The sequence below is a fragment of the Diorhabda sublineata genome, chromosome 4, assembly GCF_026230105.1.
Source record: "Diorhabda sublineata isolate icDioSubl1.1 chromosome 4, icDioSubl1.1, whole genome shotgun sequence".
NCBI lineage: Eukaryota > Metazoa > Arthropoda > Insecta > Coleoptera > Chrysomelidae > Diorhabda > Diorhabda sublineata.
The window spans coordinates 5,802,641-5,830,011 of NC_079477.1; the positions used below are offsets into that span (position 1 = coordinate 5,802,641).

The 27,371-nt window shown below is 31.0% G+C and overlaps 3 protein-coding genes across 3 annotated transcripts; 2 read left to right on the top strand and 1 right to left on the bottom strand.

Moving 5' to 3' along the window:
• Positions 1–232: 232 nt before the first annotated feature.
• LOC130443187 (protein FAM210B, mitochondrial-like) lies at positions 233–3,198 on the top strand. The gene is made up of 3 exons (XM_056777700.1): positions 233–742; positions 798–1,125; positions 2,878–3,198. Exons 1-3 carry the CDS (start codon positions 682–684, stop codon positions 3,077–3,079), a joined length of 591 nt encoding a protein of 196 aa, XP_056633678.1. The 5' UTR covers positions 233–681; the 3' UTR covers positions 3,080–3,198.
• Positions 3,199–3,656: 458 nt separating this feature from the next.
• LOC130443188 (thiamine transporter 1-like) lies at positions 3,657–14,020 on the bottom strand. The gene is made up of 4 exons (XM_056777701.1): positions 13,536–14,020; positions 9,750–9,954; positions 7,137–7,348; positions 3,657–7,082 (listed from the first exon to the last, which is right to left on the bottom strand). The coding sequence occupies exons 1-4, from the start codon at positions 13,842–13,844 to the stop codon at positions 6,537–6,539; spliced, it is 1,272 nt and encodes a 423-aa protein (XP_056633679.1). The 5' UTR covers positions 13,845–14,020; the 3' UTR covers positions 3,657–6,536.
• A 55-nt stretch (positions 14,021–14,075) lies between these two features.
• On the top strand, positions 14,076–16,790 carry LOC130443147 (ATP synthase subunit delta, mitochondrial). The gene is made up of 5 exons (XM_056777642.1): positions 14,076–14,207; positions 14,377–14,491; positions 14,561–14,758; positions 14,888–14,992; positions 16,581–16,790. Exons 2-5 carry the CDS (start codon positions 14,381–14,383, stop codon positions 16,641–16,643), a joined length of 477 nt encoding a protein of 158 aa, XP_056633620.1. The 5' UTR covers positions 14,076–14,207; positions 14,377–14,380; the 3' UTR covers positions 16,644–16,790.
• Positions 16,791–27,371: the final 10,581 nt, after the last annotated feature.

Below are 27,371 nucleotides of genomic sequence, written 5' to 3' on the forward strand. Positions count from 1 at the left end.
GTTTGTTCTAAATATTGTATTGTATCAAAATGTGCCAACACCAATAATACAGCAAGTATTTTTTTAGTATCCCTAAGCCAGTGTCAATTTAGTAATTGGCTGAGTAAATTGTTATTTGGTGGTTCTTCTTACATAATAACGTACATCCGCATGCAACTACTTATATATGTATATAAAAATGTAAAACGGTCACAAGTTAACGTTTGATCACAGAACACGGTTGATTTAACGCATTTTTGGTGTGGCTCTGTTTCAGTTTTCAGTACCGCTACCCACAGAACATTCTTAGGGTTTGTTCTTTGCCGCTACCTAGTAAAAATTAAGAGCCCTCTTGTAGCGTATGTGCAATCGAACGATTCCGCTACGTTTTTATAAAAGTTGGACCGCTGATTCCGAATTGGTTATCAAACATAGTTTGGAATCGATTCTATTGGTGACCTATGAGCTTATCTGCTTATGCATCTTTCAGTAGCTGGAAGTAGTGGAACATACATACAATTGGCAATATTTCCGTTGTCAACTATTTAGCCAATTTTGAATAATATAGATGTGCATTTGGTAATACTGGCAACATAACAGACATTGACATTGACAAATTTATTATGGCTGATTTTTTATTTGGAAATATAAGAATATAAATTTAAATACTCAATAAGACATATTTGTTTATAACTATTAATAATGGGTCGTGCAAATTATACGCAAATAATAAATGTCATAAGAAAAAGTACTAGTAATTTAGGTAATGCTATGTAAATAAATGATAATTGCATAGAAAACGCTGGTCATTGTTTTAGGAAACTGCACTGTTTATAGACCATATTGTCATAGTTTGACTCCTCTATCCAGAACTTCAGTAGTGAATTCTTTTATAGTTCCATCTATAATGCATCAAAATATTTTATCTAGACAAACATTTAGACTTAATAGTACAGAATTTAAAGAAGCGAAGGAAGATAGTGGTACCTCTGTTAAACAAGCTCCTGATAAAATAGTAATTACAGAGTCATTATCAAGAAAAGAAAAATTAAAAAAGGCCGTTAAAGAATATGGGTCAACAGTGATCATTTTTCATGTAGGAATATCTCTAATATCATTGGGTACATCATATGCTCTTGTATCAATGTAAGTAAAAAATTTATTTTTTGTGTACATATTTGACTCCAACAATCAAATTGGCCTTAAATTTTAAAGTCTTCTTCAATTTCATAATCAAGCATTAAGCTTAAAGCCACTTTAGAGATCTTTAAAGTTGTAATTTCGAATTCTAGACATCTATATTTGTAAATCGATTTTATGCAATCCATGAAATATTAACAATATTGAATATAATCTCAATTTTCTACTACAACCCCAAAGATTTGGTTCATTGTAATTGTCAATAAAGCATGACATATTAGTTACAAGTTATTTGATGATGAACCTGAAATTATTAGAAGATGAAAGATTTATCAAAATAAGAAAGGCACATTTATTAATTATTTGACAGTGAATTTCTCCAATGCTTCAGATTGAAGAAAGAAACAGTAAACATATTATTGCTTTCCATTAGCACAGCCTATTAGCAGCAGCAGTCGGTTTTAATTTTGTTTTATTTTATAATAATAAAATTATACTACATATTTTTTAAAGTGCACCTGTAGCCAACTCTTTCTAGTTTGATCCTCAAAATTCAGAAAACTATCCTTGTCTCCATCTATTTATTAATAGGTAAATTTGTCCAAATATAGATGAAAAACATATGCATGTTTAAAAAATCATCCACATCAAAGTAATATGAGCATTGAGCTGAAATCCTAGAGAGTTGTTTATGAAGATTGGATGTATATGAAAAAACAGGATTTTGCTGGGTCACATAGTATTGTAAATACAGACAACCAACTTGTTCAAATATTGATTAAAAACATATGCATGTTTGAAAATCATCCATGCTAGAATAATAGGAGTATTGAGCTGAAATTCTAGAGAGTTATTTACGAAGGTATGTGGAAAAAATCAGGACTTTGCTGGGCCACACAGTATCAAAAATACAGGGCAAGCTTGTTTAACTATGAATGAAAAACATATGCTTGTTTTAAAAATCCAAAATGATAGGAGAGTTGAGCTGAAAAGCAATACATAAATTACAAAAGTGTATCAATTTTTTAATATATATGCATATTAATTACTTTTATTCAATTTATTTATATAGCCTTGCATATTCCATATTTAATAAATTCAATTTATGTTTTTCTTGCATTATTTCTTCATCTTTTTTGCTATATCTGCACTTTGTTTTGAGCCTCAATCTCTTTTTTCAAGAAAATCAGTTTGGTTTCATAAAATTCATTTTTAATTTTATATGCTTCACAAATCTATTCAACAAGTTCTTGCTATCAATATTCATGGCAGCCCTGTCCTATTTAAGAATAATTTATCAAGCAGCTGACAATCATATTTCAAAAAAAATTTTTGCTTGTGGATAGTTTTACATTCTGCAATGTTTTTCTTTTACCACTTCCACTAACAGTGAAATTTTCTATTCTTCGCTAAAATTAGTATCTCGGGATACTGGAATTGAATGTTAATAATTTTTTCTAGCTTGAATATTTTAGGACAAAGAGTGTATTTAACTTTTTATTGGAGTAGGAAGTCCTTGCGACTCTTCGTTGGAAGATTCATACCATTCTTGTTCTAATTGTAGATTGCAATAAGAAGAATGCATACCTTAGCTTTAGATGCAGACATACTATTGTCTTATCAAGTCCTTAAATTAAACAGTAAACAATCATCTTTATGAAACTGGCCTTTAGTAGTTGATTTGATTTTAAAAAATTTTATTTGTACCAACCTGAAATAGAAGAATTATTTTTGAGACATATTATTTTTTTTTTTCAGAGGATTAGATGTGATGTCGCTATTTGAGAGTATAGGATTAAAAGACTGGTTTTCTAATAGTAACATAGCAACAAATGCTGGGACTTTTGCTGTTGCTTATGCTATTCATAAAGTTTTTGCTCCAATCAGAATCACTATAACTCTAGCAGCTGTACCATTCATTGTTAGATATTTGAGGAGGATAGGATTTTTGAAAAAATGACCAAAGTTTATTATCACTAAGTATACTATCTCATGTTTACATATACTATTCACATTATTTTATTTTTTGTAAAAAAATATAAATTAATATTTTTTCTCTAATAAAAAAATTGGAAATGGTTTTTTGTTTTTGTGGTATAAAACTTGTCATTGGTATTATAATAAATAAGAAAAAACTGTAGTAGAGCGACACCTCTGATGGACACAGGAACATGTTTGTTCTCCAATTACTTAATACCTTGGCCAGTATAACAAAATACAATCATCACTTCCATAGGTATTTTCTATATAATGTAATAATGAGGTGCATATAATACAACAACTGGGTTCATACATACTCAAACAAACGTTTCTAGTTGCATTTGATCTCATTAAATCCTTAGTCTTTATGAAATCCTCCAAGAGGCTAAAAGCTTGATACCTTACGTCTGTTCAATTCAAGGTAGTTACATTTTCATTTCCTGGGGGTAATTTTGTACAATTCTATCGATATAAGAGAGAGGAGCAATCTCATATCATAGGTGTGTATTCTGTGCTAATATTTTCCATTTGAAAAGAGCAGTTACAATGAAAAATCATTTTTATGAAAAAAATGTTTAATTACAAAACGGTTATTTCTTAAAAAATATAATGATTGAAAACATTGGAACAAAAACAATACATAACATCACATCATGAAGTTCCCATAAAATATCAAATAAAACAATTTGATTAAAATAAAAAAAAACAATTCAATAAACAGTGAAATAAAAGTGTAAAATCAAACAAATTTCTTAAAAATTTTGTAAACTACACGTTGAGTGTTTCTTAGTGGCCTACTTAATCATAGAACAACGCTACTTTTTATCTAGTCCAATCAACAAGTTCTTTTTAGGTCAACACTTTTCCCTAGCTCCTAAAAATATGGTTCTGGTGTCATTCGATTCATAATCGCATGCAGAAAGTTTTTGACAAATATTACAAAAGTTATGAACAATTAAGTAAATAAAGGGTTTGGTTTTTTCTTATATCTCAGAAACTATTTGAGATATTCTGAATCTGAAAAAAGATTCGAAAAGCGGAGGAAATTTACAAAAAAAAAGTCCTGACTCCCGGAACTGTAGGACCAATATTTATAATTTTTATCGAGGGCGAATACGCGCAACAAAAAATATTATTTAAACAAAGTAAATAATGATATTTCAGGGGAATTGGATCTTTTTTTAGGAACTTTCCTCCGCTTTTCGAAGCTTTTTTCAGATTCAGAATATCTCAATTAGTTTTTGAGATACAAGCAAAAAAGCAAACTACACTTTTTTTAGTCAATTGTTTATAATTTTTGCGAGCGCATCTTCAATTTTTTCAATAACTTCCTACATGCGATTACGAATCGAATGACAACTCAACCACCATAGTTTTAAAAGCCAGCGAAAAAGTTTTACCCATAAAGCACTTGAATAAATTAATCAGTGGATACAAAAATTGAGAACAGGTTGTCTTGGACTTGGACATGTCCTCTTTACAAATATTGAAGTATACTTGGTTAGAAACATTGAAGAAAAATCTATTTTTTTTCTAATTTGCAAGAAAACTGTTAGTTTTATGATGGAAGTAGCTTAAATAAAATGTAATAATCTATTATTTTAATAAGTTTCTGTATAGTTTTATTTACAATGGAATTTCTGTTTCAAATTATAAAAATTAATAATAAGATTCAGGATGTGGCATCTAGATGGCTGTTTGTTTTTTAAATATGAATTGACCTGATATTATATGTGGTGCAATTTTTTTTTGAAAAATAAAATATTCCCATCATACATGAGTTACCTTACCTATCTATATCACTAAACTCAAATACTGGAACAAAAGATTTGAGAGTGATTGGAATAACTAAATTAGAACGATGAAGTCAAAAATACATAAAATACGGGTAATTGAAAATGTACAGGAATATCCACAATACCAGTCTTGCTTCTGTTACTCAAAAACAAATAACTTTATTTTAAAACTTGCTATTCTCACTTTTACTAAACAAAAAGCACTTAACTATATCACAAATATTCTAGCCTAGAAAATTCAGTACAAAAATCGGTAGAATAGTAGGCTACCTTCCCCCCTTTTAATGAAAAACTAGCTCACGAAATTCCAAGTATGAATTTTCCTCTTAAAAGCATTTCAGTTTATTTTCACTAAATGATCGATTCTAACAGACCAACAATTCAAACAATTAAGTGAGGTATGAAATGTTACATATTACCGCACTAATTTTAATATTTCATAGCACACTACTGGTATAAAAATATATACGGGTTACAAGTCATGGGCCGAAGGAACTTTACCACAGGGTTGGATCCAAAAAGGGGAGTTTGCTTGAGCAGAAATATACAAACGTATAGGGAATATACAACAAATCCTTCCTCTAGAAAAGTACATAGTTATGAATTCCAAATTAGTAACCATGCTCACTGTATTGTTGCAAAAAAATAAGAACATTAGTGTACAAATCTTCACAGACATTACAGTGGCACTAATAACATTACCTAACATGATCTCCAGATCAAAGCTAATTCTGTAATGTTACAAAGAACTGATTGAGGAAAACGGGGAAGAGCTGTTCTGGATCCTTGGACATAAGAGACTTAGGAGCAATGAAATTAATGACGTGCTGTTTAAATGTTTAAAATTTGTGCCACTCTACCACTGATAGGACCTGAAACTGCAGTGAGAATTCTTAAATTGCTTATTAAGGAATATCTTAAGCTGTGTGAAAGGGGAAAAGCAAGGAAGCATAACTACAAACGAGCTAAAATCTTCATAGGTAATTTTAGTCCTCAGGATAGGGCGACACTTAAGTAGAAGGAAGACTCTGGTAGCCCCAGTCACAAGGCTTACGGAAGCCATCTTACATATACTGGGCTGTTGGTGAAGGAAGAAATCATGATACACATTTTCTTATGAAATCATAAAAGAAAATTCTAGTGGAACAACCTTGCTTTAAAACTAACGATGCCTGAAAGAATTTCCAATTCCATATGTTACGAGGTGAACAAGGCGATTGTAAAAGTACTACCCAGCAATGAGAACAGAGAAGGACAGTGAAATTTATTCTTATTAATTCCACTATAATTGTCCTAGTTTTCATGATTATGGTAAATTTTAAGGTTGCGTTGGAGATTCTTGTAATTCATGGTTTTTATTGGTGTTAATTGGAAGGAAATCATGCCACTCAACTACATTGAGCTAATTGAGGGTAAAATTACATTCCACTATAAAATAGAGCTCATTTAACAATTTTGGGGCGTAGGAATCCCCCAAAATTCTTTTTCTGTAACATAATAAGTTGTTATATATATAAAAGCATTAAGTAAAGAAAATTCTTGATAATTAAGCACTTCAGTCATTGAAATTGTGATTTGAAAAAACAATTTCAATAAGAAATAAAAATAAAATAAAAATTTTTGAAAATGTACTCGAATAAACTACAATACGACGGATTTTCTGTAGTCCTTTTCCCTTTTCATCCACACTATCAATCCTATGCAAATAAAAATGACGGCTATTAAAAGATGAAAGCAACCATAGACAAAGTACTGATCTCTGGGCTTAAGAGCAAAACCCACACCATCGGTAACAAAAATCGCTGTTAAAATAGTCTGAAAAATTAAAGCTACGAATGTATTAATACCTAACACCAAGCCGTAACTATCATCTTCGATATATTTGGCAACTTCGCTGCAAGTAACTGTTATCATAAAATGATAGAGTCCACCAAAAATGACGTAACAAACGTAACTTAAAAAAACTTTTTCAGTTCTTGACGTGTATATTATTGCAAAGGCTTGCAATATAGAACACATCGTCAAAGTAAGTTCTCCTTTCATTCTCCAATTAGTTTTGATGATTCCCGCGATTAATGCACCTAGGAAACCCAATACTGTTAATACTGCTTCTACTGCGCCGTTGTATATTGGTTTTGAATGGTCATTTACTATAGCAGTCCAAAGAGGCTGCATATAAGTTTGTACCTACAACATGACAAAATAATAGAATTGTCCTTTTAACTGCTATAAAAGAATTACCTGAATGAACCCGCAAGTTGATAAAGCATACCAAAGAGACCATTTTAATACGTAGGTATTTGAAAATGAAGTTGTAAAATGAGATATCATCAATTTGAAAGCGTTTGACAATTTTGTCACTATTGGTTCGGTTCTGAGATCTTCTGGGTGAAAATATATACTTTTTTCAACTGATGGCAATAACACACTCCACACTGTAGCAACGATCATGGCTGAAAACAAATGATAATTTTGGTAAATCTGTGGTAATTTTATTTTTTATATTCGCTGTTCTACAGCTGTCAGGTTGGTAGTTTCGACCACAAATGATCCAACCACCAGACTACAAGTACAACTCACTCCCAACATCTGGGAATCCAGTTGAAGGCTGCAACCATTCCGGATTTCCATAGATAAGTCCCAGCCTTATCTTTAATATATAAAGAAATCAGAGTTGTTCTTAATTTATAACTACTTTTGTTCGCTGTGCTCTTTTGGATGCGCAGTTAATGCGAATTTATTATTTTTTCAATAAATTTATTTGTTGCTGAAAGTTTTTTTATTGTTCTTGGCAATAAATATTAATTTGTTTTCAGTTTTTTTGTCTTTTTTCATTAATTTTTAACGACTTTAATGGGAACTCGGAAAGATCTTTTCTCCTTGAATGTGTTGACTCAAAGATGTAGAGACAAGAATGCTGATGTATTTGCATACTTTATTAACTATAAAAAAGGTTTTAACTATGTGTCACACCAAAAAATGATCAAAATCCTAAAATCAAACGGGATTGACGCACAAAATCTAAAGATCATAACCGGACTTCTCTCTTCCCTTCTCTCTCTCTTCTCTCATACTGTTTAAACTCTATGCTCGTCAACTCGAAATCAGATCAAGAATTGAGCAAGCGCGGAAAACTCTGAACAACATGAGGACACTTCTGGCAAACCGCAACCTCAGCCTGGAACTACGGACCAGAATACTTCGCTGTTACATCTTTCCTGTTCTTCTGTACGGATGCGAAAGTTGGACCATGGATACGGTCGGCCGTAAACAAAATTCATGGCTGAAAGACTTGCGCAGATGGCTCGGACAGACGTCCACAGAAATTTTCAGAGCTGCGGTTTCTCGTGTGACAATAGCCATTTGGATCGCCAACCTCCGTAGGGAGTTATCGTCGTAAAAAGAAGAAATAAAAACACTTATAACTTTCTAGCAATAAAAAATAACTATGTAATTTCTTTCTAATAATGTAGAATATGCAAAAATAAACCAACTATATTTTTGGTTTTAACCTAAAATTGCAAAATTCTAATTTATTAAGTTTTGTTTTTCTCCTGTAAATTTGGGTTAAAGTGAGTTAGCAGGTTTACACTCCTAGCAGGGTTTCCATTGGCGTTTTAAGAAAAAAAAATTACATTATTATGTTTGTAAGTAATATGTAAATGGTTTTCAAATCAAAAGTGCAAAAACTTGTAAATGCCTTCGCCATGTAAGTGGGCTCAATAATAGTATTTTGGAACAAAATCCATTTTATCCTTACAAAGTATCTTTTTTACGAGAATTTTGTGAAATCATAATGCAAAAGCAAAATATTCACACTAGTTTCTATAATAGGATAGTTTTTATTATATTCTGATAAAACTGCTAGTTTTAATCTGCCTTAATGGAGAATATTAGAGAGACCTTAGAAAACAGATGTTCGAGCGGATTGGTTCATTTTTTATTGGAAGCAAATTAATGAATTAAAATGTTTAGAAATAATATGGAACATTTCCAACAATCAAGCAGATTACGGGAAATAACTCTAATTACCAGTTATTTCATCTTTAGATCACTTTTTAATGTAATACTTATACTAAAATTTATACAAAACAAAACCTGACAATTTGAATGATATCAAAAATTAAAATTTTTCATTTGATGTTGCCAGATATATATCAGTATACATCTATACTTTATATCTTCCAAATTAATAAGGAAGGGATTTTATTTTTAAAGTGAATCAAATAAAAGAGATAACGAAATGAGTAAAAAAACATACAGTGTATGTTAAAAAGCTTCAATTATGAAACTCTCCTTTGGGATAATACTACTGTTTGATACAGACGTCATGTTGATAATAAAATACGGTTATTTCAACAGTTTGAATGGCTCTAAATTGCAATCAATAAGATCATTATTCACGAAGAGTTTACCCTGTGAATAATGACTCATTATACGCGAGTAGAATACTATACTTTATCTACGACTAGTAAATATTTATGGTGGAAAATTTTGTTAGATCATTACTGGCCGACAAGATTTTCGTAACATAGGCGAGAACTTGATTTTTAAAATGGAAATACCCGTCCAATAATAGAACAAATGCCGAGTCAAACCCACCGCAGTTGCAAAACTTCTTTTGAGGAAATTCAAAATATTTTGGTACTTTAATAGGAGGTAGATAGTCTCTTTGCCCGTTTTACCAAAACTACATGAAATTTGATCGCGTATCGTTGCTTTCTTCAACCGCCAAGGAGATGAATTTAGATTTTTTTCCGCGTTTCCAATTAGTGTGTCGCAATATAGAGATTCATTCTTTATTAGTAGGTAAGTAATTTTCGGAATTATAAACATTTATCTATTTGTACTTACCAGTGAAAGTGATATAATTGAGATCTCTATAATTAGTCAGACTAAAAGATATCAATAATTGAGCTAATATTCCAGAGAAAGCTCGGCCTGCCAGGATGGCAGCTCTCGTGTGTGAGGTAACCTGTTGATAATACTCCTTGTCAACTTTAGCATATATGTAACTGTAGTAAGCTACTTCTGCTGCACAGAATACTCCATAAAAAAACTGGAAATAACCAAATTCTTCATGTACACTCAGTATATAATATAGACAATTAGAACATGGAAATATTGGCATAATTTGTTGGCACTAATATTGGGAAGCATTAGACCGACAGTCCAAAGTTTTGAAACAAAGATGGCAAAGCATTTGTTCTTGCAACAGTTTTCAGCGCACATGGATATGACTCATAATCAGTATTAAATCAGTTGATGCAACAGTGAAACGTAATTTTTCAATGTATTCAAACTTTGATGAGGAACACGTCATTGATTATTATCAAAATCCTAGAAAATACGGGGTACAGAGAAAATATTGGATCCATCCATACCTAAGCCAAAATGTTGCAAGACCAACTTGTTTGCAACCAGTTGCATTGAAAGCGGTCGGCCTTACTATTTTATGGCACATTTCTTTCTACGATTTTATAATGTAGCAGTTCACAATTACTTACTAAGGTAGAACATTCCTAAGAAACAATAACCAGAAAAGATCTGTTGATGTATTAGTAAGTAAGAGCAACTTACGAATACTATCTTGTCGAAGTAATGTCGCCTCAATGGAAACCTGCAGACGCTCGACTTGACATATAATGCAGGGTGCAAATTCTGTTGTGCAGAGAATGATATCTCTATCCACATGCTCTCAAAGTGTGAGACACTACAGAACGCCAGTGCACACGTATGGAATAGAAAACTAAGCTGCAGTCACCCTATGTTCTGAACTTTTCTAAGAGGAGTGATATGAATAGATCAGCTGTAAACACTGGTATCCCCTGTATCGCAACAAAAAAGGGGGAACCCAATAGAACTACAGCAGCCCTATTTAATTGTAAATATACGTAGGTAAACATAGCTTCCTAACTACATTCTAATTAGAAAATTTAAACAAATAAAAATGTGTACAAATCACGTGAATTGGTTATAAATAGTAATTTCAGGTTCAATTATTAGATGAATCAGTCCTTGGCTTTGCCAATTTTAAGTCAAGATTGTGATATTGATAGTTTTAACTTTTTTAAATGGTTATTACACACACAAAGTGAATCATGTTGTCAAGGTTACCTTCTTATTTTAAAGGCAACAGTGAGTGAATAAGTAAATATTAAGCTTTAATTTGGCATAAAAAAATACAAACAATTTGTATATTTTTTACATTAAAGTTAACTATTTTCAGTTTATTAGAAAATATTTCCAACAAAATATGAACTATTACGTTAATGTATTGAAAAATAAGTTTCGCAACATGTTCTGGATTCAATATCAAACGCCTAATTTGTTGGGTTTGGTTTTCGACAAATCAACACTCTTTTCTAATCATGAAGGTTGAGAAAACTCTATTTTTATGGTACCTATTTAATATCACATAAATATTTACTTTTTGTTGTTTACAATAATTATACCACCAATAAAATGTATATAAACAACCATTATAGATTACAGTAATTGTTTAAATCCTTCCTATGTGAAATCATGTACATAATAGTTCACTTTAATATAGCTCATATAATATAATAAAATGGTTAAATTAAAATAATAAAAATAAATAAAAATCTATTCATAGAATATAAAAAACTAAGAAAAGATAAAAAAAGATAAAAATAACGTGTATAACAATGATTAAGATCCTTTTAGGAATAAGAAGAGGTGGAATTGATTAAAAATCAAGTGGAATGCCCAAGATATAATTTATTGGAAGGAATTCTACAGTAAAAATAATGTTAAAGAACTCTTGATTTCAAGATATTTTTAAGAACGCCCATTTGAGCAAAACAATACCTTGTATTAGTGGATTACTTTACCAAGTGGATTGAAGTTATATCTACTAAAAATAAAAATGATAAAACTTTAGTAAATACATTTAAATCAATTCAAAATAACAACATGTCTTATCATTCTCAGATATGTAGAGAATTTGCTAGGTTACGGAAATTTCAGTTTTGTAGTTCAAGTCCTAACCTAGCAGAAAGTTCAATTCAAACGTCAAAGAATATGTTGAGAATGTGCGATGATTCACAGGCAGCACTTTTAGGATGCAGGAACACCCCACTGTCAGGTGCAGGCAACGTTCCAGCGCAGATTTAGCAAAGCAGAAGACTCAGTACAAAATAACCTATCTAATCAATGCTATTGGGTCCCACAGACATTGATTATCTTTACATCTCTACAAAATATATTATAATAAGACAACAGCTAATGGAACAGATTTAAAAGTCGATGACAATGTTGTAGTAAAGGATAGAAAAATATTGAGTTTGACTAGAATCATAGCCAAAAATGAGAATACTCCAAGATCCTATTTAATAGAAAAAGACAACGGCCGAATTGTGCGAAGAAATAGTTTTAATTTAAAGCATTCATAAATTTCAACATAAAAGCTTCTTAAACGAGAGTCATGGAGAAACTAAACATGACCAAAGCACAAGTGGGAAATTTAATCAAAATTCAGCCAGAAGATCAAACACCATTTCAGAGTCTCTGGTAACATCTTCTAGTAGAGGTAGGGCTCTTAATAAACCTGTCAAATTATAACACCATATAAAATATTAAAAGAATAAATGTTGTTTTGTTTGAGGGGAAGATGTCATGATATGAAGATTTAATTTTTTAGTTGTTTTATGTTGAGATAATTTTAAAAAAAGAGGAAGGAGGTTGGGCGTTTTTTGTTGATTTTATTTTATTATTGATAAGAATTATTATTTTTATAATAACTTAGTATTAATGAATAAAAACATAAAACCATAATAATTGAGGTTGTTAACCACACAATAGAAAAAAACGAATCTGAAGACAAATTTCATGTTTGAAATATCTCAGAATTAATAAGCACAACTGTTACTCTAGGTACCAAAAAAAAAGAAATTATTGCTGTTAATTACTCATTGTAATATACACTTAATCTGTTGTTAATATGAAACCTGGAATAATTCTTTCATATGGTTAGATTTACTGTAGATCAAATTCACTCATTTCTTTTTTGAAAAATAACAATCAATACATTTAATTTTGGGATTCAATGAATCAATTTTTAAAATAAATATTATAATTGTGATAACAACTGTTAAACTCATTATCTACTGATATGGTAGGTACTTGGAATAGTTGTAATCATATGACTAGATTTTCTGTGGATACAATCTACTCGTTTATTTTTTATTGTAAAATCTATAAATGTAAATATTTAATTCTTTATTTTCTAAATAATATAATTCTGAATGACACATGGTATACATCTTTAATCAAATAATAAAATACTTTTATTTGTATGATTAGATTCTTCAGAAACAAAATTCAAAGGAAACAAAAATAAAAAATTTTAATTGTAAAAACATTATAAGTATTCAATTTTAACTATTCATGAAGAAATCGTATCTGTACTAAGATCATTTTTTCAAATAAAAAAGTAAACATCTCAATTTCTATAGTTCTAAAAATATTCTTTAAATATATATTCGGATTTTTTCTTTAGTTATAACTATTGCGAAGCAATGGTGGTTTTGAATGAGGCACAAAAATTGCTGTTTCTCAATAGTTTTCAAAATATATTTTCTTAGTATTAATATTATATAATATTAACTACACACTTACCTCTACAATCTGAACTTCAAAAAGGGTTTTCGTCCATAATAATAAGCTCCATATTACAATTCCAGACGCTCCTAACAATATGATGAGTGGTTTGTATCTACATAAGTCCGTAATTAAAAAAATTATAACTAATAGTGCTAAATAACTGTAAGTACCAACAGGGTACACTTGTTGAGTTACTTCTTCTTCGGTAAGATTTCTCCATCGATGGTCAATCAAAAATTCATAAACAAATGGTTCGGAAGGTCGTATTTCTTTTAGAAATCCAAAAATACTAAGTGCCAAAGAAATTCTTATCCATTCCTTCATATTTTGTGTTCTCTTGCACTTATATAATAGTGAATATTATGCCTTGTAAACCATAATTATTTCATACACTAAATAATCGACTTACTGCATACCACTTCTACACGAAGTTAACTGATACATCTTTAATTATAAATGTTTTAAACATTTTTAAATTGTTTACTACGACCTTGGTATCTGAGATGATCAACTTCCCGAATAGTCAAACGTACAATGTTCAAAATACAGAATATCCTTTCTTCACATCCTTATTAAATTGACAGTTAACATATCTGTCATTCTCGTACATTTTTTGGGTACTGTGGGCTCTATTTCCCAATAAAACTAAGGTTTTTGTACATTTGAAATTATAAATCAAAACTAAAGGTAACTTCTTAGTTTAAATTTTGATACTATGATTTTAATAAGGAGTTGGACAATGAAACATTTGATAACGATATACTATTATGTAATGAGAGGTTATGTGACTTGCTGAGATTTTTTTTGTAGAGACATTCTTACTACTGATTCCTAATAAAAATAAATTAATTTTTAGAAAAATGGCTTCGATTCGCTCAATGTCTCGTCTTTTATCTAGCAGAACCCTTCAAACGACTGTAAGAAGAACTTACGCCGATCAAATGAAATTCATCTTTGCCGCTGGAAACCAGGTAATATTTTTTGTATATTGTGACAAAATAGGTAAGCCAAGTAATTGATAAATTTATTTTTTTTTTTAGGTGTATTATAATGCATCCTCAGTGAAACAAGTAGATGTACCTTCATTCTCTGGAAATTTTGGTATTTTACCTGCCCATGTACCTACATTAGCTGTTCTTAAACCAGGAGTAGTTACAGTATATGAAGATGGTGGTAATGTTAAGAAAATCTTTGTTTCCAGTGGTACTGTAACAATAAATGATGATTCATCTGTACAGGTACTACTATAGAATTCACTTGTCTCATTCTGTTTTATTACTGCAGCTACAAAACAAAATGAAATAAAAACCTGTTATAGTTCCAGTTTAACCTAAACTATTATCAGTTTTATCTTTAAAATATTTCAGATTTTGGCAGAAGAAGCGCATCCTGTAGAAAATCTTGATCTAAATGCGGCTAGAGACATCCTTAGTACAGCTCAAAGTCAATTGTCATCAGCGAGTACAGATGAGGTAAAATTTCTAATTTTACATATATATTAATCAATTACAATGTTGAAAATTTTTTATTCTCAAGTTATTAATCTTTCCATTTTGATCTTATAATTTTTTTCCTAGACCATAATCCCACTGTTTTATCAGACATATTGGAGTCGATGCTAAAAAATTCTCTTCTGTCAGTTGTCACCTCAATAACAAACTCGTTACTTATCACCAAATAAAATATTTCCCCATTGATTTTCTCCCTAGTTACTGAAATCTTAGGGTTGTTGGCTTGTTGGAGGTTTGGGATAAAAAGTGAATTAGCTACTGCTAATCAGGAATAAATTCAACTTCTATCAATCTTATTCAGTGAATACTACTATGTTTATAAATTCTTGCCAGTTAAACTTATGGCAAGATAGCTCTATAGATCCTATGGTAGTAGCACATTTCTTGGCAGAAGAATAACTGGATATCAGGATCCATTAGTGATATTCCCACTGAACACCAACACTAGTTTTTCATAACTAAGTTATTATATTCAGGGGATGAAAGTAAACTTTTCAGCTAGTGTTTGTGTAGTGGTAGCAGTAGAGGCAATGAAGCAAAAGTTGCAAATGCGTCCAGTTGTATAAGATGAACAACAGTTGAAGAACCTTGTAAAATGGCGCTGGTCTAAATGAAGGATATGGAGATGAATATAGAAATTGTAGATGAATTGAAGTATGCAGACATAAAAAAATATAGTTATTGAAGATTTCAACAACTTGCACTGTACAAAAATGTAAAAAGTCGTCCAGGGTGTACTTTCTTTAAAATTTACCCTGATGCTAATGTGGCTCCTCCCTCATTTAACATATTTCAACAGACACTTTTTCATATACACAGATTGTTCTCATTACCTCAACCATTCATAAATTCATTCAACTGCTTCAGTATATTACCACTGCACTTTACTAGAGTATAGTGGAAAGATTTCTTATTAGATTTTGCTGAAAAATTTTTATGTTAAAGGGCTATGTACTAAGGTGTTATAATTATACACAATATGAACTTTTCTGATAACCTATTGTTTATGGATTTCAGCAGATGATCATTCATTTCACAATAAATAAGAGGTTAAAAATGACACATCTTGGTGCAAAGTAGCGATCTGCGAATTTTCTAATGAAAATATTGAGATTGTTTAAAATATTTGGTATTGAATCGTTACCAACACTTCAAAATGTGTATGGAGACTGTTTTAGCTCTATACCAAAGTAAAATCTCTTTAACATAGTTAAAAAATTCTTAGGGACATTCGTCATTTGATCTAATCAACTGAGAATTGAAAACATCATTTTATGAATTTTGTAGAAATGGCACGTGATCCTAAAACCTTCTCTGAAACTTATTGTTGATTTTAATTTACATTTGAAAGTACTGTGTGCTTCTGTTCTAATTCATAATCATAATCAAGCTGATTTTTCTCTTAAACAAATATGAAAAAGTCGCTCAGGGTATAATATTTCCAACAAATTTTAGTGAATGACTAAAAGAGACTTCTTATCAACTTATTAAACGATATTGTTAGGATTTTGTCAATGTATTTTAATAATTAACTTGGTTTTTGTTATAGGCTAGAGCTGAAGCTGCTATTGCCATAGAAGTAGGAGAAGCTTTAGTAAAAGCTGCTGAGTAGAAAAGAACAATGTAATTTTTGTTATTTTTATTTATAATGAAATAAACTAATGGATCATTGATTATTTCCAATGAAATTTAATCAGGCAACCTTAGTTATGTAAATGTCGAAAATTACGAGAATCAGTATACACTTTTTGTTCCAAAATTTCATTGTTTCATTTAACCTATTACACTCCGTTGTCGTCGTATTTCTGACAGTAAAATGTTAATATTATATTCACTGTCGCGGCTATGGCGAGATGGATGGTTTACTGACTCTACGGTCTTAACAGTTAGGTATTATTGAATTTGATTAAGATGACAAAGATACACCACCTGTAGACAGTAATGCATGGAGTACCAGAGCCATAAGTTTTCAACATCGAAGAGTTAGTGGACGAAATTATGTCAGAAACAAATAGTTAAGCCAAGATTAAATTGAGAAAACAAAATTTCAGTGGGTGTTGTTGATCGCGTGGATCATTACTGTTTCTAATGTCTGCCATAAATGTATACATTTTATATAAATGTGTAAACAAAAACAATATTATAAAACCACTGTTTCATTTGAAGTTTGTCAAAAGATTAGACGATAAAGTCGTTGATGAGTTCCGCGAAGATCGATCAAGACACTTGAACACATGAAACAAGACCGGTCAAATGACTGCACATATTGCGAAATGGCAAGAGAAGATATTGTCTTGTGTGTTCTAATAATAAACTTCGGAATAATTGGACCGGTAAACCCCGAATGTATATGGATAATTGTTTGGTGAGTGATGGCTGCAAGATTCAGTTCATTTGGGTGCCCGGTCACTCGGGCAATAAAAGCAACGACGAAGCGGATATCACACTTTGAGAAATTTTAAACCCTAAAATTTATGATTTTCTTTTATAATATAAGTTAGGATATGTTTATAAATAAAATAGCTGAGAAATGTTTTGTTTTATTGTAATGACTCTGTTTTTCTTTCCCCCACAGGTATGTACTTGTAACTAATGAAGAGCTGGAGTTAATGGTATCCTCTATAAGGCAAAGGATTAAAAACCAAAATCAATTTATATGATTGAAATTTAGGTGAATCATATAATTGTAACACAGTAAGGTGTCAATTTTTATTAACAGAATTGAAGAATAAACAGACATCAAAATTTAAAACATTCTACATACAAACTGATTTTCTAAAATTTATCTCTAAATTTTCTGTGTCACTGTGGAGTACAACCAAACTGGACAATGTAAAGTACTATAAATACGTACCAAATATAAATAAAATATTTGCTTCCTTCCATAAAACACCGAGCATTGACACAAGTTTGAATATCTTTAACAAGGCAGAAACGCCAGCCTCCATAGTATATCAGAACTACCATAAAATACACACTGATGCATCCAAAACCCCCATTGAAGTTGATGCTGCTGTTATCACCTCTCATAAGCCTCCTTTGTAATATAAATTACCTCAGGTAAGCTCAGCAGAAATATATGCTATCCTAAAAGCTTTGGTCGAAATTCAATCATCAAACCTAATTATAACAGACTCCTTAAATGCCTTGGGCTCCTTTAAAAATATCTATACCAACAACCCTCTTGAACTACAAATCAAGAAACAATTGAATCTAATACAAAACCACAACTTAGATATCAGATTTTTGTGGGTTCCCTCTCATCAAGGAATACAAGGAAATGAAGATGCTGACAAATATGCAAAAGACGCTACGGATGCAGCGATGTACCTACATATAGTGAATAGTGCGGTATATAGTGACGTGATATATCAAAATTGGTAAGAGTATGATAAGCCACCCCACCACTACTATCATCATGAAACTCTATACGTAGACTATTGATGACACGAGAAATCTATTTAATATATATATATATATATATATATATATATATATATATATATATATATATATATATATATATTATGCGGAAACATTTACATCCGGAGATATCGGAAGTGGCCATTATCTCAAGGAGGCTAACAGATATCGAACCATTGATAACTTTGTTCGATAGATCTCTTCAAGATCTATCTGTGTGTGAAAAATCATGATGATTGGCGCATGCGCAGAAGAGTTTCTATGAAAAAGTATATATTGAATAAGGAAAGAAATAAGTAAAAAAAACGTTTTTCTATTGACGGTTTCCTATGATCTGTGTTTGTGACAACGATCTGTGCTTAATTAAATTTGCACGTGTTTTGTTAAGGTTATGTTGAAATAGTCGCTACTTGCAGAAAGTTGTGTTGGTCTGAAAATTATAGTTTATATTGATAATAATTGATAGGAAAGGAAAAAGTAAAAGAAAAATTTCATCATCGGACCAAAAATTGTAATGATCAATTTTATGACGAACGGAATAAACTCGTTCTTATGGAATTTGCTGTATTTCCTCGATCAATTCCTCGTCAAACAAATCTTCGAAATCTTGGAAAGCATCCATATTAAATAATTAATTATTCGTATGACGAATATTTTCAAAAATAAAATATATAATAAATAAACAAACCACTTTTGATGTATAATATTTTAGGTTAAGTTTCTACTAAACTCTTTAATTGACAGTTGTGACTGCCTAATAACTTATTTGACAAATAACTTTATTTATTCATTCGGTGGTTTAATTTATCAGAAGGTGAAAAAAAAACGAATTTTTTGTTAATCGGTAAATAATAGTTGGTAAATACTTTATTAGGAAGTGAAGAAACCCGGCCTAAGAATAGGTCACACTAAAATTACGCACGAATATTTACTATGTAGAGGTAACAAACCTATGTGTGAAAATTGTAACCGAGAACTTACTGTAAGACATAACTTTTAGAATGTACATTGTACGCGTCACAAAAACAACAATGTAATTTTCCAAATGACATGAAAACCCTATTGAAAAGAATTGTGAATATCTATAATTATGTTAAATTATGTTAAATACGTGTTTAATTTAAAAGTTTTGATTACATTACATTACATTAAATACTTGAAAAAAAATATCTGCTTTTACAGTGATAAGGCGATTAGTGAATTTTTCTTTTCACTAGATATTGTTCCAAATCCCCATTAATGGTATTTATTTAACGTAATCATGTTGTCCCTGACTGAATACCTTTCTAGGGAGTGCTAATCAGGTTCAGTTGAAGATGGGATGAACAATAAATATTAAATTTAATGCCATCAGCTTTTCAACAAATCGAAAAGAAAAAAGAAAATCTGGAAACATCTCATTGAAAATTACACAATGTGAAGTAAGGGAATAAGCTGAGCAATTAAATTATAGTATACAAGAGGGACTAACATAAATGGACGAAGAACAACTAAGGATATATGAAAGGAGAATAATTAGGGAAAATCATAGTCCCGTGAAAGTTGGAAGTAGTGAATGTTGATGACTAAAGAAATTGAAGATCTTAAACAATGAGGATATAGTAAATACAATTAAATAAAATAAATATCGATGTAAAAAAAGATTACGATGGTACGGACAAAATAGAATATAAAAACGACAAGGGATAAAGAAAATTACAGAAAGGAGACACAATGAAAAAAGACTCCCGGACGAAAATTACTTATAAAAATGAAGGAAGAAAGTACGAGAGAATTCTCAGTATATTCCAAAAGAACAGACATATTGTAAAAAAAACGTAATTATATAAAATGACGATCGTTGAAAAGACTATAAAAGGCGGAAAAGAAGATTGTTAGTTTGGGAGAAATGAATAAAATGCGGAATTGTGAGTGGTGCACTAAAGATAAAAGATCCTGTACGAGATATTGAAAATTATTAAGAATCCTGAAGTGTGAGTAGTGACCGAAAGAAAAAGATCTGGTACGAGTTGGAAGATATATTGGACTGAACTGTGAAGGCGAATCCGTAAATAGGTTGGTTCCAACCTGCTAGTCGGGATGGTACTTGGAACGGTTATTGGTTTATAGATATATTCTGCGCAATCTCTGGCTATGCACGGCTCTTGTAACAGTACTTGCTATCAACCAAGTATCGAAAAGACATTCCTGGAAACCGTTCACAACCGATACCTAAGTTGGTTGGAACACAAATAAGAATTGTTCGTATAACGGTAACCGCCCGGTTCGAACACGCAATCTCTATTGCGCAGAATCGTCACTGTACCAAAGACGGTTCTTTGATAGGTTGGAACGAACCTAACCTAAAATAAATATTCATCCCTTTTAGTTCGTTATTCATAGTTAGAGAAGTTTCATAGCTTCATTAAATTTGCTATTTTTTATATTGTGTTTGATAATACGTCACGCTTGGCGCCCAACTTTTCCTCTTCTTCTCAACTAATCAATAGACGTCGTCGTTTAACATTAGTAAAGAGATTAATACGTTAGTAAGTTTTGTTTTCAATATTTAGAAGAAATTTATATCATATATTATATTGCAGAAAAGAAATTCTTCATACAAAAGTAATGTTAAGTTTAATGAACGTTTGCGAGATGGATTAAACGTAATGAAATGATAATTTACAGTTGCTTTAGTTATTGGATGAAATGTGCCGAATAAAATGTAAATGCGAATAAATAGAATATAAATTGAATATTATATTATGTGACAAAGGTTTTTGATGACCAAAAAACGTTTAAATTAAAGTTGATCATACAAAAGTTCTGAATAGTTCTAACTTATGACCAAAAAAATAAATAAATAAAAATTCAATTACTCCATATTAGATCCCTAATATTTTAAATTTATTTTCATTTATATCGTAAAGTTCGTAAACATATAATATATTTTATGGTTTATTATTTATCAAATGGTTTGACTTGATCATCAATTCCCATCGTCCACTTTTTAGTATTAAAGTTCAATAACCACTTTCTTCGACCTTAACATTTCTTTGGCCCAGTCGTCGTGGTTTCAATTTCATCGGTATTCAAAGTAATTGATTAAAGACTTGTTTATTATGTATCCATGGCTCCTTGGAGTTTTAACAGTGGTGTACTGGAAGCTGAAAGAAAGGGTTACAACATAATTTGACCTAGTCTAGATGACGATTATCGGATAATGGGTTTTAATGAATATTGTAAAGTAACTATGAACCTTACGCGTCATTATGGTACTTAATGGTCTTGGTAACTGTCGGTAGAATGAAAAAAACATGAATATGTGATATACAAAATGATAGGATTGTCTTAACTTTGCTGTTGTGGGGTTAATTGGTTAATTATCCAGTTGAAGTGGAGTATTGAAATATATATATATATATATATATATATATATATATATATATATATATATAATTCGAAATATCATGGATAAGAAGATGGTCTAAAAATATCAGTAGATCCGTCATTTATAACATAAGAAAATATTGTTTTTGTATGGTGGGAAATAAGTTTGATATTTTATCTCTGTTGTCAGGTAGCAAATGTCACTTTTTATTAAATAAATACGGGAAAAAATAAGTACTTTTTTCCCTGATGAATTTATTATATAATGAAGTGACATTTTGTTTGCATCAAAAGTATACTTTTTAAATGTGCATTGCATGAATGACACCTTTCTCAAAAGATTCGGTACAACAGTCGAATTTTCTTGTTTCTTCCTGCCATCACAACTCCCGTTAATGTACTTGGCCGCAAATCCGGTATTATTTCAGTAGTACAACACGTTCTAAACTCTTAATGCGCTATTTCTGTCCTATGTACTACCGATTCATCAACATAGACTTCAGCAACCGTTGATGACATCCAGCCGCCAAGTTTTTTAGTGTCATCAAGAGTCCCCAACAGACGATCTTAGAAATGAAAGCCACTGTTTCGGGAACCTCATATAAAACTAATGGACGAAGGGCTATGTTCATTCGGTAAAATCTAACATATTTTTCAGTAACCACAAATCATTCTTTGTTTCCTTAAGTTTTACAATTAATAACGTTCCCGAATCTTCAATATAATCTAATGTTACCTGACTGATTTCACAAATTTGACAAGCTCCTGCAATCCCAAATACAACAACAACCTTGACCATTGAATAAATTTCATCATTATTTGAAAAATCACTAATTTGTGTACTCGTGAAAATCGCAGCTTTATTAGGCTTGTAACTTTCAATCATTGAATAATTCAATCATAATGTCTATGGCTTTTGTTGTTGGGCCAATTTCGAAAAATAAGCTAATAAAATCGTCTCCAAGAAAGAATTGAAGATTTAAATCAAATCACAAAATTTGATTACTTTAAAAGTTTCCTTAAGGCCGCTTGACATGATGCAATACATCGTGCAATGCAAGATGCAATATTTCTTGATCAAAAGCGTGCACAGATGAACTTCATCGGATTGTTTCATGCAAGATCTAGATATTATCGGTTTTGTGTCATTGTTATTGCGTGCAGGTTGCAATCTAGTTACTTTTGGCTTAACATATCAGCTAACTTTAGTAAAACTTTGTTATTTTCATTGTTAAATTAGGTTCAAAATGTTAGATAAAATTTGAGGTTAGGTATTTGTTTACTTTTACTGTTTACACAGACTTGCATGCAATTTCTTGCACGTTGTATTTCGTCATGCAAAACGGCCTTTAGCAACGCAGATCTAATTGTCGCTATAAGTACAACATAGCCTAGTAATTTCAAAAATCAGTTTCACATCGATAATTTTCTGCCTTGAATATTGTAATAATATAATCTCTCAGTATTAAATAATAGTTTTTCTCGTCACAGAAAAAATTGTGTATTATACACGAGAAAAATACTAGATTTTAGTTTTCGGTTTTAAATAAAACATGCTCAAGCTTACGTCTAGTAGTTTTTTTCCTTGTATAATAAAGAACTCAAGATCATAGACCAGCCAAAACACTGAAACACCTGATAACAAATTATTGGATAGGCCAATCCAGAAGAATGCTATCGCAGCTAGCTTAGCTAGGATTTGAGTTCAGAAATGGGAATTAGAAACATCGGTGAAGGGCAGTACAACTTAGAACTTAGAAAAGTTTATTTGAGTTCAAATGTTGTTTGGATATAATAATCATGATTTTTCATTTATCCTCCTCTACGAACATATACAGTAGCAGAATTTGTATATTAGTTGCAGGCTTATCTGATCTACGTGCCTTTTGTGAAGTATTGTAATTTTAGAAGTCTATGAAAAATCTGTATTCATTTGTGTGAGCATGAGTATTCTACAAGTTTGTTTTCTTTTTATTTCAGAAATTATGCTAAATAAAATCTTATTGAAACTAATCTCAGGATCTCACAGAACAAATGGTAACAAAGAGATTTGCTTTATTTTCATTTGAGATAAACAAATCCCTTTTCGCAATCTGAACTATGAGATCCTGAAACTACTTTGCTGTAGATTATGATATAACATGTTAATTAGTCTACTTATTGTATACTTTATTTAAAAAGTTAACCGTTGGTTAATGTTTGTAATGCCCAGAGTATCTTTATACAAAAATTGCAAGCCTTTATATTTCAACATATGAATGACAGGCTTTGAATCTTAGTCTGTCACATGGTGGTTATAGCTCTTCCGATATCAACTGAAGAAGACAGTTACGCGAGGACCAATCAATTTTTCATAAATACGCAAGGCACGTATACAAATTAAGAAATGAAAAATAATGTTTACTCTCCGTATAAAATTCGGTAAACATCTAACAAACCGTCAGTCTACGTGGAATCATCATCTCCACTGTTTACCAAAGAAATCATCGAATCGTAAACATAAATGCATTTCTATTGGCCGTAGCTGTCGGAAGGCGTATGTACACAATTTCTTCGAAATATACTTGACAGTCTGCGATAAGCAAAGGGGTCGTTTGGTGAGATTCATTTTATTCATAAATTTCTTTAAATAAATAGAAATATGGTGTTCTTTAGACCATGGGGGATTGAAGTCAATGAAATTGCACAGTGAAGTGAGAATAAAATAAAAAACTGATAATGCAATCATAATAAGAATTGCTGAAATAACTAGAGTAAATAAAGTTTCCATTTAACGAGTAGTAACGAAAGGGGTTTCTAGACTACCAAAGCTCTAATAGACGAATGGAGTACAAAAAGGGCTCAGTACACGTCTGGTACCCTGTTTAAACCAAACTAGTCACAATGTAGTAAATTTCGGTTGGGTTGACAGTAGTAAAAATTGCTGTCTGAATGGGCCATGTTGTAAAGAGAAACGCATTATAATAGTACACGCTAAAAGCAAAGACGGTTTCGTGCCTAATGCTTTATGCTAAAAAAACTCTGCAGATTATTATCCTGAAGATATGACAGCGCAATTATTTTAAAAGTGGTTTAATCAACAGCTTTTACCTAACATTCCATCACACTCAGTAATCGTTAAGGTCTAAAGTTAGAGAGTTAGAGATAATTTATTATATTGACAAGATGTGCAATGTTTAAACCAAACGCCCTTACAGGCAGGTACATTTTACTCGTCTATTTACGTTTTATAATTTAATATTCAGTTGTAGCAAGTTAACGAGGTATAATGATTGTTTTCTGTCTAAATAACGGCATACAATGCCGTCAAATTTATAATGATTCGATTGCCTTTTAATTATTATTATTATAATTAATTTATTTTCTCGCATAAGATATACATATTTTGAGGAGTATTTATAAAAATAATAAATTTATAAAATGAGGTATCTACGCCAATGGTAAATCGAACAAAATTGTCTGCAAGGGTTTCGAACCAGTTTTTATAATCTGCAATTGATATTGGAAGAGCTAGTGTTAAAAAATCTTTCTCGAAGCTTCAGTAGGTATATCACAACAGATAATATTTGAGGTTTTTTTTTCTAGTATAAAAACGTTTTTACAACCGTGCATTTTTAAAAGTTTAGAGAAAGCGTATTCAACGGTTTCAGTAATGAAAAAATGCAGATCAACTTCGTTAATATTTTAAAGCAGAAAATGAAATACCCACAGGGCGAGGTTCATTGTTTAAACTGTTTAATCAGTCAGCACTATACGGCAACTTATGGGCGCCACGTAATTAAATGAAAATTCAATTGGTATTTAAAAACATTTCGGCGTGCAACTTTCTCTCTTTCGTGCATTGTAAAATGATGTGAACAGTGAGTAAATTCCAATACTTCAACAACAGGTTGGTTATTTACTTTCGTCAACATCTCGTTAGAGAAACGGAACAAAAAAAGTTAATTCGTTGATAAATATTAGTGTTAAAATATAGACAATTCTAGAATATCCACGCTACTTTGAAAATAGAAATGGGTTATATAAACTTTATCTACTATTACTTGAAAGAAAATAAAAAGTATAAAAAAATTCCGACTGCAGAACTGATATGTACTTGGTCGAGTTTTAAAAAAGCGTTAATAATATCCATTCACACAAAAAATTTGTGAATTTTTCTATTCTTTGTAACTTTTTAGTAATAAATCAGACAATTGTCTTCATATCCCAAGAAACAGCTAATTAGTTTGAAGAAGCCTACCTATTATTTGCATTAATACTTATTGCTTTTGATTTCGAAGTGGCGGTTGGCAGTCATTACTATTCTAATATATTTTTTGGATCTAAGTGGAAATTTGTCTTAACGGTTGCATCTTTTGTATAATGTTTTCGACAAGTGGTTACCATTTACATCTTTTTTAATAACGATTTAAACTGATAGATAACTCGATTCATATTTATAAGAAGGAAGTTAGTTGATCAATCTCAGTTACATCAATTGATAATTTGCATGCAAATCACGCACGGGATTCACCGTTGCTTGACGAAGGCGTGAAGAATTTGGAAGAACGGACTATTTAATATTAATTTTTCTAATTGATATATATCGCCGGCAAATTTATTCTTTCGTGGCTGTCTTTTCGTGGGAGAGCAACATTTAGTATGCTCTTCAAACTTGCAAAAGAGGAAACACTGTAGGACTATAATTATTGGCATGATTCGAAATTCAAATAAACGAATATGATTCATTGTAAATATGTGTTAGCTGCATAGGTGGTGCGATTTTATTATAAAGACAAATCAATTTTTATAACACTCCTCAATGAGGAAGAGTCTAGAAAATCATTATCCAAGTGCGGACAAATAACATTCTCTCGCTTCCACTCAACCCTGTGTTGTATCTCATAAATTGATTATTCAAATGGACCTGCTGAAAATGAAAATGATCCTCAAAGACTAGAATATTACTATCTCGGCTGAAAAAATCATATATATGACATCAAAAGAACCCATTAAATGCAAATTAGAACTAGAAGGTCAAATAATACAACAGAGAATGAAATATAAGTAGCTGGAGCAAATAAGGTCGCGGGTGCCTTCAGAACGTAGTATGGCGGAACAAACACCTAAGAAAAAGAACAAAGTCACGAATTTACACAGCGACAATCAGACCTACACATTAGAAACAAGACCAGAAACATCAAAAATGAAACATTTCTTAGAGACCAAAGAAATAAAAATTTTCAAGTGGATCTCGGGGAGTACACTCATAGACCGAGGAAGAAGCGAAATCACCAGATGATTATGTCATGAAGATAACATTAACGAATGAGTATCACAACTTATAAAACAATGGTATCAAAATAAGTCGAATGTCAGACAATAGACTGGTAAAAATAGCAAGGGATAAATCTTCAATTGGAACACGAAGTAGAGGTCAACCACGAAAGAGGTGGAGTGACAATCTAGAGCCAGGATGAGAAAAGATATCGATGAAGGACCGGGCGTTAGACCTATTATGGAAGAAAGAACGATTTCATTCGCAATATATTGTAATAACTGATATTTG